At 41.2% G+C, this 14,605-nt stretch overlaps 1 protein-coding gene across 1 annotated transcript; it reads right to left on the bottom strand.

Moving 5' to 3' along the window:
• Positions 1 to 1,317: 1,317 nt before the first annotated feature.
• LOC143320282 (LIM domain transcription factor LMO4.1) lies at positions 1,318 to 5,834 on the bottom strand. Its single transcript, XM_076729782.1, has 5 exons — positions 5,499 to 5,834; positions 4,441 to 4,673; positions 4,234 to 4,330; positions 3,702 to 3,860; positions 1,318 to 2,453 (listed from the first exon to the last, which is right to left on the bottom strand). The coding sequence occupies exons 2-5, from the start codon at positions 4,653 to 4,655 to the stop codon at positions 2,445 to 2,447; spliced, it is 480 nt and encodes a 159-aa protein (XP_076585897.1). The 5' UTR covers positions 4,656 to 4,673; positions 5,499 to 5,834; the 3' UTR covers positions 1,318 to 2,444.
• Positions 5,835 to 14,605: the final 8,771 nt, after the last annotated feature.

A 14,605-nucleotide genomic window follows, 5' to 3' on the forward strand; every position in this document is an offset into this window, starting at 1 on the left:
GCTATGAATGGTTTAGTAATTCCCACATTATGTAGAAAAGGAGGATAACCACTCTAGTACAGTTTAATTTGAGTATTGATGGTCCATTGCTGTAGCATCTGTGCAAACTGAGATGTAATAACAGCAGCTGACAAGTAACCTCATGGATATGCAGCATAAAAAATACCAAAGTAATGTGCACTTAGGCATTGAAGACAGAGTCACAATTGAAGTGAAAACAAAGTGACACTTCAATAATTCCATTTTGAAAACATGCCTAACAACAGTTGTTAACCAAAGTGGGAACTGAGCCCCTGTGCTCTCCCACTGTTCAGACTTCAGCTCACATCTGGTGACACAAAGCAGACTGTACCGTCACAGGGATGTGTATCTGAAGCCAGCATATTGTCCGTTTCCAAACAGCCTGCTCTCTCCACACAGAGAGAGGCCTAGTCGTTCAAATGAGCGTCTGGCTGACAGACCAGGGGACCAACATCAGAAGAGAACTGGGCTAAAGGAAGGCAGCCATCTTGGATCTATATCACAGGAGTGTCTGGGCAGGAGGGAGGCTGTGCCGGTCCTCTTCCTCTACATCATGAGCATGTAAAAATATCCTGGCATCATCTTGTGTCTTCACACAGTGTGAGGTGGAGGAGCTCAGGCAATTACATTCATCTGCATGTGTTAATATGATTAATTAGCAGGAATAAACACTTTCCTATGACACAGGCTACATGGTGAGCCACACACCTGCAGAAGCTCTGATAAAAGACAACGCCTCATGGCAAAGAGCCTTTTCATGAGACCTGCTAATTGGCATCTGAAAACGTTCCGGCTAATTAGGAAAAGGCAGATGAGGCTTGATTAGTTTGAATGCAAAGTGTAACTTGTGGTGCGGTGGGACTCGGGAATGTGCCGAGGTTTTATTTCTTCACCATCACGATACAAAGATAATTGTAATTGTGATCATTTGCATACGTTAATGAATTTGCGTGACGCTTCTTGATCAGACGTGGAATAAATAATTGATGCAGTATCAGCACCTACCATGACAAGTGGGATGTTTTGAAATAGCTAAGCGCATTAAGGTGCGAGTTTGATGGCTGCCATGCTCCCAGGCAAGGTGTGAAAGTAGAGCAGATCCTATCTTCTGCCTCTTGCACGCTGCATACTCCATCGCTGCTATCACACAAAGATTAACTCCCAACCACTGCTGTTGTGCTGAGACTTTAAGTTTTTACATAGCATTTAAAAGACGAACCGAGTTAGAGCGAATTAGATGCGGCTCAGAAAAATAATTTTCAGAAGCCATGCAAAGAGTGGCAGAGAACAAAGAGCTGTGATGGGAAACAAACCAGGCTGTGTGGGAGCTTTAATTGGAACATGGTAAACAGTAAATACATCAGATTGTTTCAAATGCCCTGGATGTAGATGGGGACACTCCCCTTTAATTAGCCTGCTTTCAGATTAGGCTTTATTAGAGGCAGGCAAGCAGGCAGACAGGCAGGCAGGCAGGCAGGCAGCAACCGAGCCAGTCAGCCACGGGATATGCCCCAAGTTCAGCCTCCCAGGAGCTCCAGCAGCACAGATACAGGGCTCATGTTTAATTGCTTCTGTAAATGGTCAGAGCTCAAGCCCCCTAATTCCATTCCTCTGGGTAATCAGGCATGTTTTCACCATACAGGGCTAAAGAGAGTGAGAGAGACAGTCACATCCACCATGCTAGGTACCATGCAATACAATGCCACTGTAACGCCGCTAAGGGGTTTCCAAATGACCTCTGCTCGCTTTGTGACATGTTACAGGAAAATCGTTTTAATAGGATTTTTGTTTTTAACTTTAACCATTTTTTTCACACATTGAACAGGAATCTGATAAAGAAATAAAACTCTACAGAAGAAGAAAAAACCTTCACTTGATAATTTCAGTTCTTTGTTGTGGGTGTCTGAAAAATCACTTATCATATGTGACAGCAAGATTTTTGTTTTCCTTGAGTGCTCTGATTAACATATACAAGAGAGAGATCAAGAGTTCATTAAAAGCACTGCAGCTCAGGGGAAATAATAAGCAAAGCTTAAAGTCATTTTACAGCAGTCCATCAACACCTTCCATCCGTCCATCTTTCGTTCCCTCTTCCAGTTGGTGCAGGCTTTCATCGTCATTGTTTTCTTCCTTCTGCTTTCTCTCAGAGCCAGCGCAGTCCACGCATACTGTAAGTCTTTGCATGATGTACAGACCACTTTAACATTGAACACAACATAAATGTGACTTCGTATGCAGTATATAGAGTCTCTGATATGGTGACAGACAGGATATCTTGGTAAGAAACTGTGTGTTCTCTGGGGAAGAGAGGCGGGGCAGTGATGAGAATCCACAACAACGGCAACAGTAGCAAGAGAAGAGTGCACCGAAGAGAAGTGAAGCTTGGGAGGAAAGGCGAGGACAACACGCAAGACCCCTGCCACTCAGCATACCTGCAGACAAGACCAGAGAGAGGGAGAAGGGTTAGGGTCTCTGCTGTAACAGACCCTTCAGGCTCATCTTATGGCCTTCTGGTTGTGTGACTACAGATGTTCCTGTTTCGCTCTTATTCAAGTGTTCCCTTGATTTGAAATTCAAGTTAGTTTTAGATAACAAATGCACAGAAACAAAATGAAATCTATTAAATACTATTGTGTAATAGCTATTTAACAAAATACAATATGACATAGACTAATCACGCACTAGTGGCAGGGAGCATTGTGACATCAGCAGCAAGACTCTCAGAGTGTTTTTCACCAAGTAGCATTTCAGTTATTCAGAAATCTTGATTTTTGATCGTATTTCATTTTCAGTATGTAGCAAACCACAATATATTAAAAATAAACGGACCAATTTGAAGCCTTCAAAATGAAACCTTGAGTTGTTCAAGTGTTTACAGTGACGGTGCTAATTATGCAGCACAATACTACTTTTCAGTGTTATGTTATCATATATTATAATGTTGGATTATTTGTCCTAAGGCATGAACATGTAAGCAGTACTTTATTATTGTAGCCAGTCAAGGTGAAGCATATTTTAAACAATCTTACAATCTTTTAAACAGTGTGGAGATATCAGAAACAATGTATTTTACAAGCTAATGATATGGGCTGTATATGAAATATTAATTTGTATAGTGATTAGTAATTCAGCTTTCAAATAAATGGGTGGAGTAAATATTTTATATGTTATATTTCTCTCTGAAAGGTAGTACAGTAGAAGTATAAAGCAGCATTAAACTGAATTACTCAAATAAAGCACAAATACCTCTAAATTGTACCTACAGTAAGTACAGCAACTGAGTAAATGTACTTGTTACATTCCACCACAGCCTCTTACATGCATATTGTCTTTTCTGTCTTGAACATTTTTTGTTTTTTTCCACTTATTCTTTCTTCTGTTATTTTTCAGATTCATACAATATTAGTTGTTTTTTCCTTCCTGCGCTGACACATAGCGTAAACACTGATCCATTATGAAACTAGCATCTCTGATATTGATATAGATTTATCACATTTTTAGCCACTTTGCAGCTTTGTTTTCTTCGCATAAATAACATGTCCTGCTGTGGCAGCCATTTTCCCCATCAGCATATTCTATCATTCACATCACAGCTCGGTGATATTCGTGTAAAGAGCTTTTACACTCTGCTGTAAGTACAGATGGTTCTGTAGTGTCATATCAGCAACCCCTTTATTCACCTTCTGGTCTGTCAGCACAGAGTTGCTCTGAAGGGGAGGCAGGTGGCTGCTGAGCAAGGCAGCGCCGGGTCTGTCGTGCTCACAGAAGATTGTACCATTGATGTAATGGAAGCGATCGCCAGGCATCAGTCTGTTTCTACAGGTGGCACAGCTGAAACACTGCAGAGGAGCAGAAAAAACAAAGGGTCAGAAATGGAAATAGATCAAATTCAGGCCATTAAAACACATTTCTATACAATGGGCATGATATAAAATATTGAAACAATATTTTGTGAGCAAAATCAGCTAATGTAGAACATATGAATATGGAAATATCTGTTGTAAGATCACCTTTAAACCTTTTAAAATGTGTCTCAAATAAAGTTAAAGAGTACATGAGGCAAAGAGACGGAGGGTACAATTCCTTTCTCTGCTGATGCTGAGAGGAATCATCCTCCCGTCTCACAGTATCCTCTCCCCACCAAATCCCAGATGTTTCTGTCAAACAAGCAGCAGGAGACAAAGCTCACTGATGTGCGAGCTGGGGATTTACCTTGAGGTGGTAAACATTTCCCTGTGCCCTCATCACCATTTCGTTGGCTGGGATCGACTGGCCGCAGGCGCTGCACGCCCCGCTGTGCCCGAACAGTCTGCAAACACAAAAACACAGATTGCTCAGTCTGTGCGGCCTCCAAAATCTAAAACCAGCAGCTTCATCTCCTCCCTCACTCCTCCTCTGCCACCTTTTCCTTCCCCTCACCTGATGTAGTCACTCCGACACAGAATCATTCCCCCTTTGCTGTAGCAGGTGGTGCCAATGTCCCCCAGCTGGGCTTGGCAGCAAGAGCACTTGAGGCAGCGAGTGTGCCAGTAGCGTTCCATGGAGAAGAGCAGGAAGCGGTCGGCAATCTTCCCCCCGCATCCTGCACACGACCTGGGGGCCGGTGGTACGCCTGGCGCTTGGCTGTTCACCATTGCTGCCCTCAGAGGCTCCTGGACACACAGAATAGAGGTTTGACCACTGAGACAGGTATAACAGCTAGACCCAGCTAGGTTCACATTACCTTTTTAAAATAACAGAAAATACTCACACTCAGATTCTGACTAAAATGTCTGAAATTATAGTTTTAAAAGTGTATTTTTTGTGTAAAATATGTTTATTGTTTATTTATTATTTCCACTGGTAGATCTTAACTTAAATAATATTATTAGTAGGAGCTGACAGTAAACCCATTTTGTATTTATGACTTCACACACCAGACATTTCCATTGCTCAGACAAACCCACACAGGGCTTCTGCAACTGATTGATAGCATGATCACTGTAACAGGTTAACCTCAACACTATCATACTGATCAATGCAAGAAAGAATAACTGAAATGTCTCCACTGATACTCTATGCACAGTAAAAAGCAAATGCCATGCCAAATATTTTTTAGATATTTAGAATATCATTTTCTTGTACAGCTCTAGGACTTCAATATATCCAAAGTACTCTCATCATCGACTCTGCATGCAGAGGTGTAGGAATGGATGCACAGCATTAACATGAGGCTCTGTCAGCAGTGGAAGGTTATTTAGATGTGAGGGGGGGAAGTCACTGGGACTTCTGGAAGAGTGCCAGCAATGAGACCAAATGTCACACTTCACGCGTTATTAAAGTACTTTCCTCTGCATGTAGTATTTTTAAGTTCGCACTGAATGCCTGCAGCTGCAGACACGCTGTGTGAGCAGGAGATGCTCCACACAGGAAAGCTTCGTTTAGAAATGCGCGCGCGGAGGAGAAAAAAAAAAGAGGAGAAAGAAGAGACATGTTACCTTGACGAGCCAAAGCTTTTTCCTCCCGCGATGAAGTTTGAGAAGGGCCAAAAAATATTCACAACACGCTTAGAGTTGTAAAAGCGCGCTCAGACTTGACATATTTTGGTCTCCATTGCTTTCCAGAAAAAGGCAAAGCAACGCAACATTGAGCCCGGGACGGCGCGGCGACGGTGATAGTTGAGCAAACTCTCCCCGACATCCAGCTCCGCCGATAAACAACTACATGTATCCGTGAGGAGGAGACATGACGCAGCTTCTCTTCCTCTCCTCTGTTACCGCTGTCTGTCTATCAACATGCCTTCATCTGTCTCGACCGCTTTTGACAGCGACACTATTCATCAAATTGCGCAAGGGGCTATTTAAATTACCAAGAGGGGCCGCAGCCGACATGAAGCGCGCAGCAGCCAATGAGCGAGCGGGGGGCGTGTCCGCAGTCAAAATGATTTATGAGTTTATAGTGGCTTATTAATATGCACATTCACATCCACTAAGCTCCTCATTGAATGTCACTGAGTGTGTGCGCGCTGTTGACATGGGACACAGCTATGAACACAAATGATGGCACTTTGTTTTAGAGTTTACATCCACGGAGATCGGTTCCAAAACATTTTTAGAAGTGTTTGACATTGCTTAATTAATTCGTCATGAACATTTTATTTCAAGTGAATGAAATAATTTGCTCACTTATTTTACTGTACATGTTCATTTCTTTTAAGACTTGCACGATTTTGAGATCTAATAGATGTATAATTTTCATCGTACATAATAACAGAATTTGTATTCTTTAACCATTTGTGTATATACAATTTATGATTTTTACAAAGAAGCACGTCACGCATTCATTACAGGGTTAATGAAACGGTGCACGTGTATGTGAATGTGTGTTTGCAAGTCAATATCTCATCGTTTCATTTGTTTCTTTTTGTTTTGTTCTGTTTCGTTTCGTTTCGTTTCGTTTTTGTTTTTTTCGTGACATTGAAATCTTAGGTATTATATGGCCAAACAAAGCAACAAAGCCAACAATTAGTTTGAACACAGTGATGAAAGACACGCTGTATCCCATATGCCAAGAATATGCTGAGGACATCAGGAGCATCCATTGAAACTCAAGGACACTCCAGCACTTCAGATTAGGTCTCGGGTCTTTCACAGTGCGTACATCGGTACATTAGCACCAGTCCATCAATCTGCTACTCTACTCTACTTCCATTTGTGTTCCAGTAGAGGGCAGCATCCTATAAGGTTGAAAGGAACAGAGCTCTAGATATAAATGAATATAGCAGGCTTTCCTGCTCGGTTTAATCTTTTGCAGAAATATGCAGATAGGTAAACATGTGGATAAAATGCACAACAATGCAAAAAAAAAAATAAAATAAAATTAAGCATTACGTCCTAATGGGATGTGGTTATGGTTAGCATGGTTGTACACGCAAATAGGTTGCATCAGTTTTTGGTTGCGGGAGTATTCCACAAACTTGCCCAAAGGGCAGGGGATCTTTCTCTGGACCCCTGCAGAAAATGTTCCCTGAGAATTATTTTGCAAAGTTTTCTTCTCTTTGACCATTCATCATTAAATCCATCATTAGAACATGGAAAGAATATGGCACAACAGCAGAGGAGCACACCAAGAGAAGGCCATCCACCTAATCTCATGGAGCGAGCAAGGAGAGTGTTAATCAGAGAAATAACCAAGAGGCCAATGGTGACTCTGGAGGAGCTGGAAAAATCCACAGCTCAGGTGGAAGAATGTGTCCACAGGACAGCTATCAGTCCTGGACTCCACAAGTCTGACCTCTACAGAACAGTGGTGAGAAGAGAGACGAGAAGAAGAGTTTGACAGACAGGTAGAGACACAGCAGACATGTGGGAGATGGTACTCTGCTCAGATGAGACCAAAACTGAACCCTGGTGAAAAACACTTTGCTACAGTGCACACCACCCTGATCACACCACCCCCACAGTGAAACAGTGGTGGCAGCATCTTGCTGTACAGATGCTTTTCAGCAGCAGGTACAGGGAAATTGGTCATGAGGGCAAGGTGGATGGACTGAAACATAATGCCTTGAGACTGGGGCAAAGGTTTCCCTACCAGCTGGACAATGACTCAAAGAACACAGAACTACACTGGAATGGTTCAAGGCAAAGACTGTTAATGTCTTCAAATGGCCCAGTCAAAATCAAGACCTCAATCCACTTCACTCAATCTGTGGCGAGACTTCAAAATTACTGTGCACACACTGTCTCTAAGATGACTGGCTTTGAGCTATTTCACCAAGAAGAATGGGCAAAAAGTTGAAAGTGTAAATATGAAAGGCTGGTGGAGACAAACCCCAAAAGATTCACCGCTGTAAAAAGTGGTTGGACCAAGTATTGACTGGGGTGCTTCAAACAGATGTCTGCTTACTGTCTTAATTATTGTTTGTGTTGCAACAAAAAGTGTTTTGCACCTTCTAAGTACTTTGTGTGCTGTCTTAATCAAATGATAAAAAGCCCAATAACATTAGTTTGAATCCCAGGTTGTAACACTGCAAAATGTGGAAAAGTCAAATGAATTCTTTTGCAAGGCATTGTTTGACACCACACAGCTTTGACCCTGACAAATGTCTACTGTTGGATAAGTTTTCATCAGTTGCCATAACCATCTGCAAAGGAGGTTGGAGGAATTTTATTTACAATTTAACTTATATATTTCACACATGTGATGGCCACCAACAGGATTTGGACCTACAGCTGTAAATTCAGGGTTGCTAACTGATTCCAAAATTGAGTCTTTCGGAAATCAGTGCTTAAGATTGTCCAAAAATGTTGGGAATGTGCTGTAAAGATGTACAGGAGATATCAGCAGATGACACATAGACAGGTTGTTAAAGACTCACTAAAGTTGAAGAGCTCACACACAATTTTTGGACTGAAGGAAGTACTGAAGTAGTGCAAGTTGAACCAAAGATGGTGCTGACAAACTATGAACAGCAGCTCTTCAGTAACACATATCAAAATGGAGTTTCAAGAACAGTCAACACCATCTGTAACTAGGCAGAAAAAGAGACGACTGTCTGAGTGTTACATGTTTGTTCATCACATACAAACAAAGCATTATGATCAGACAAATATATGTTTAGCTCTTTCCTCTAGATGAAGCTACAGTCAGTGGTTTGATGCAACAAACAGAACCTCTCTGTGTTTACCCATAGCCATTCAATTCCAGCCGACCCAAAGCTTACACCGAGAGCATCTGCTACATGATATTTGTCCGATAGCCTCTGTGACAGTGTGTCCCAGTTTCATAAAATATACAACAATCAAAACAAACTGCACACTTGTCGAGGGTGCACTATTTTTGCAATTTATATACAAGAAGTAAATGTATTTGTTACATTTAGGAAATCCCAAGTAGCACACATCACAGTTTTGTTGTCACACTGAATTTTGCCATGGACAGACACTGCACAGCAGAAATTGTGGACGGAAACACTAAATAAACATCAGGCACTACTGAACAGCCAGTCAGCATCAATGGATCCAACCCAGAAAGCTTACAATCACCTTTAGAATGAGGTGTGTTGTGTGCCCATCCTCCAGCTTCACTGACCTCACATTCTGGTGGGGTCTCCCACAAACTTCAAGGCTAAATGAACAGATTTAGGGCATGACCCAGTTCCTGTCCAGTTCAAGAGGGAAAACTCTTACTGTGCTGTCTCTTCATTTCAACTGAATTAAATAGAGCAAAGCAATCACAGAAACATATGTACCATCTGTAGATATGTAACTAGTGTATTTACCAGTTGTTTTTGGTTTGTGAGGAAAACAAAGAAGAAAGTAGCCATAGTGTTTCTGTGTAGAGACATGAGATGAAGACAGTGAGTGGAGCATCTGTCCTTCATCATGAGGCTGATGAACTGTAATAGTATGATTTAATTTAATTTAATTATTAAACATTTTAGTTCAACACTATTAAAATGCAGGTGTGCTGTCCTTCACAGGTAATATTTTCCACATGTAAGAAAATTGAAACCACAGTCTCTTAAATGTGGATTACCGAGATTGTAATGCACTTTAGAATCACTGTTTCTTCCCCCTCCACGCTCCTTTAACCTTTTAATTTTGATTTGCAAGTAACAACATAAATGGAACTGTTCAAATATATTTTGACTGAAACTCTGACACTTATTCCGGCTAGTGCTTGTTGTTGACTCATAATGAAGACATTAGGCTATCTGCTGCCAGCTCTTGCAGTTTGTTATCTCCTTGGTAAGTGCACATTCTGTGCAGAGGCAGACGGAGTGATAAACACAGACACAGACACCACTCTGTGTGTAATGATATTATGACAGTATGAGAGTCCAACATTGTGACCACAAATCCAAGCCTTTTCTGAAGGCAAGAAGAGGAGCATCACATCTCTAATCAATCAACATTTTAACTTAATAACTTAAATTAATCCAAACTCAATCTTAGTCAAATCAAAATCTTTTTGAAATTGCTGAAATTTTTCCATCAAGCCATATATATATGTGTGTGTGTGTGTGTGTGTGTGTGTGTGTGTGTGTGTGTGTGTGTGTGTAAAATGCCATAAGTACCCATACTGGACCCCCTCAAATTTGCATACTACCATAACAGTTGTAAGGACATCATCTCCATGGTGTGTCACTCCACCCTTTCCCACCTGGATAACAGCAATATCTATTCCCTATGTTTAGCATGTAACACCTGGATTTCCAAACCAACGATGTATGTCAGTTTAGACAACCATACATCCTCAACTTTCACCCTGAACACCGGCATCCCACAGGGTTGGGTGCTCAGTCCTCTCCTCTACTGCCTCTCCACCTATGACTGCATGCCTGTACATGTTTCAATACCATTATCAAGTTTGCAGACAACACAAAATTGGTTGGCAACATCAACAAGCAAGCGAGTCAGCCTACAGGGAGGAGCTTCAGCACCTGGCAGTGTAGTGCACTGACAGTAACCTCTCTCTTAACACCAAGAAGACCAAAAAGCTCATTTTGGACTTCAAGAAGAAGACAATTACAATTACAATTTGTCATTTGGCAGACGCTTTTATCCAAAGTAACGCACATGAAGAAAGTCACACACACCCTCATTAACTCAATGGAACAATCAGGAGAATCCTTACCAACTGCATCACAGTGGAAAGGGTTCCGAGGTTGGGGAAAACTGCACAATGTATCACAAGCTCTCCACATCACTAAGGCTGTCCAGCACAAGCAGTGTCTGCAGAGGGCGCAGACCCTGTCATCAGACTGTTTGCCTCCCTCCCCTCTGAGAGGTGCTATAGGACCAGCAGGTTCAGGAACAGCTTCTCTTCCGCAGCTGTCACCTTACTGAACTCACCCCCACCCCTGGATACCTCGTTACCTTCCCAATCAATGACTGAACTTTTTCCTTTCCCCCTCCACCCCAGACCCTTGCCCCCATACACCTTCTCTGACCACACAAGTCTCTATACTGTACATATCTGATCTATCATGTATACACTAATCATATCATACCTGTAGCTGTTCATTCTGTATATAATGTCTTACTATTAGCATTGTTTTAGTATATATTTTATACATGTTCCTGCACTGTCAACTGTACCTGCTGCAGCATATTCAATTCATACTGTTCATACTGTTGGTATGGTTCAAACTGTATGTAATATCTTTGCATATTCATATGTACCCTTTACTGTTTATACATATCTATATATGTATATGTACATTGCTGTGCACTTAACAGCTTTTTCCTTTGTGGTTCAATGAGAAACCACAATCTGTCTCTGTCTCTGCATTTCGTTGTCTCTACTTATACTGCAATCTTTTGCAATCTTATGCACAGAGTACAGTCTGTCTTTTGATATCCCTTTCAGACATGCAAACGGCAGGACTCTGTGGGTGGCAGTGTCATTTGGTCCACCACTTTGGTCTAGACTGAAATACCTCAACAACTATTTGCTGTATTGCCATAAATTTTTTAATTGTGCTGCAGATATTCAGTTCCTCCTGACTTTGCTGACCCCCTTAATTTTTATCTGGCATGATCAAATTTTCAGTTTGTTCCATACTCTGGTGTATGACCACATACTTGCAAAACTAACTAATGTACAACCTCATCTGTACTTCTGTGTTAAGTGTTAATTATCAAATTTTTGCATGCTAACAAACTCAATTAAGACATTATGGTAGTTACACCTGTTAAATATCAGCATGTCAGTATTGTCATTGAGCTGTTACCTTAACTACACACTAGTAGCAGTACTAGACACAGTGGTTGTAGTAGTTTTAGTAGTGATGGTCCTTTGAATCAGTTTTGACGTCACAGTGTTTACTTGACTGTGAACCCTCAGTCTAAACAGGATCCTTTGTGGAAATATTGACTTTAGTTCCATAAAAGATGTTAGCTGTGACACTCACAAAAGAGGATGAGTCATGTCCCACACATTCGTTTTCAGCACAACAAGCCAATAACAACTCACATGGAGACATCTGTGTTATTATCCCACATTGTGCTGAAGAGGAACCACTTCGACACTTCCTTTTTCAGAGTGCATGGTGGGGTGGGGATGGATGGATTTCCTCTGCTGTGGTCGGTGTGGCAGCCCAGGCCAACTTCCACCACTCTCTGAGGCCCTCTTGATTTCCGACATATTTCCTGTTCCTCTGTCAAGGCTATGCTGAAAGTCACAGCTCTCTGTGAGGCTGGACAACACCTGTAACTTCCAGTCTGGGTTCTCAGCCAATCTAAACCACTGTGGAGCATCACAGCACTGTAGGCTGCCAAGACAATCACAGTTATGAAGCCCCCTCACTGTGATGTGAAGAGATCCTTCCATCTGAGCCTTTATTTTCTCTTTCTTGAGGGTAAGCACCCCAGTGTCATATTTTTGTGGGATTAGTTTAGAAATGAGTCATCCTTGATGTCTCCTGAGTCCACAGGTACAGGTTTGTCATGGAGTTTGGAGTGGTGTGTTGCAGAAAAGGAGAGTCAGCAAATTAGTCATTTCTTAGTGGAAATCAGAGAATATCAGTATGATTCTTGAGCTCGGAGAATATTTTTTTCCCAAATTGTTTAACTCTGACTGCATTCTATGGTATCAAACGATCAGGTCATGCAAGAGATAGTTATAGTTATAGAAAGTCCCTGGACAAGTCCGACATTATAAGTCATGGTCAAGAACTAGTCTGTCAGTGGGCTTTGGTAGGATAGTCTAATGCCACAGTGACACCACAAAGATGTGATGCATCTCTCTCAATTGGAGTCTAGACTTGCTGTATATGAAAAATGTCATTAGGTGACTTTCATACAAATAAAACCCAATTCAACAGAGCCAAATTGAAATATCTTCCTAATATCTGCCAGCCTCTGATTCTCATTGTGCCATGAATGTCACTGAAATGTCAGAATGACTCTTAAACAAATGAGCAGTCAAACGTTGTCATGGGACACCAGCGTTCGTGTACAACAATCTTCTTGAAGAAAAATTTCCCAGAATTTACACCAACCAAACGGCCCAAGCAGACAAACATCGTCATCAAGGGTAATGTTGAGCTGTCTGAGTCAAGTGAGAGCCAGTGGCGCCATCAGTGACGAAAGCAGATAGTAAGGAAGTCTCCATGGTGAGATGGTATGCCATGTGTGCTTTTTGGCTCCTGCTTGACGGTCAGATTGTGAAAGAAGCCTCAGCCTTGTCTGACAGGGGATGCAGAGAGGGATATTAGTATCTCAACTAAGTTTAAGATAGTTCCAATAAGAGAACGTACTAACATTTTATCCAGCCCAGCTTAGAACACCCATGATGAAAAGCATTCAGACACTGGAGATGTAGGTGATGGTACTGACAAAAGCTTTAGATTAAACCTCATCTGAAACATGCTTCTACTGGAGGTGTGTCGCTCTCTTAGGACTGCACGACAGCCATATTCTGTTGACAGGTGTTTGCAAGAGTTTTGCAAACAATTCTGAGACATTTGGTTTAGTTATGGACAATCATGCTGTCTGAGAATGTGATCACTAAAAGTTCTGAGGTCACCATTGTAGTGGGCTACGCAGCATTAAAGCTTAATGAACTCTTCATGTAAACATGCATTAATACATTTTTGACCACAGGCTAAGAACACTTAGATCTGAAATCTTCTTTCAAAGTAGTTATGGTGAGCATGTTTGCTTACAATTGCACATATACAACAGATAAAGAGCGAGAGGAGTTGTGTTTGCAATATTCACTCTCCTTTTAGATCTGGTTTTCTTTCCATGTAACTCCTGCAAAACTGCTGAATGTATCTGTGTCTTTAGCGGCTATATGTCCCACTTTTTTCACCAGATAGTCTGCAACTGTGTCTGTCTCCTGTTTTAGCAGATAGTGATACTAGAAAGCACTTGCCTGCTGCTGCTTGAAACAAGCTTGATGTCAGCGGAGTTTGCAGGGTATAAAACCAAACAACAAGCTAAATGTGGCTTAACAGCTCTGTAAATCTATTTCAGATTTTACAGATTCATTGGATCCATTGTTAGAATTAAAAAGGATGATAGGTTCAGTGTTACCTTTAAAACCCAAGAGTACTGAGGATTTTTTCAACAAAATAACATTTGAAACAAATCATTTATCTTTATTTCTATTTACAGTATAATTCCAGGCCAACAGTTCTTTATGTTTGAGTACTCGGGTATCTGAAAAAGACTTTCATTTTTACACCACTAGTGGTGTGGCCCAAAAATGATAATGTCATTAGGTCATTCATCCGTCTGTTAATCCATCCAACACCATGGTTCAGAGCAATATATATTCTTGGATTACCAGACCACTGTGAGGTTCGCTGCAGATATTCAGCAGAACAAGAATCAGAGTCAGCTTTATTGACAAAGTATGTGTGCACATCCAAGGAATTTGACTTTGGTTTAACATTGCACTCTGTACTTACATAGGAAAAAGAAAAAGGACATAAAACAGACAAAAAAAAAAATAAAAAAAAGTAAACAATGGTCCAGATGGAGAATCCTAATGGTTTTATTCATCCTTATCGACTGTACTTCTAGCGCACCATAAGGCCAAAATAGACACTTGTACACATGAAGTATTGAAATCTAATGGCGCAATGACTTTG

Source organism: Chaetodon auriga, chromosome 5 (assembly GCF_051107435.1).
Source record: "Chaetodon auriga isolate fChaAug3 chromosome 5, fChaAug3.hap1, whole genome shotgun sequence".
Taxonomy (NCBI): domain Eukaryota; kingdom Metazoa; phylum Chordata; class Actinopteri; order Chaetodontiformes; family Chaetodontidae; genus Chaetodon; species Chaetodon auriga.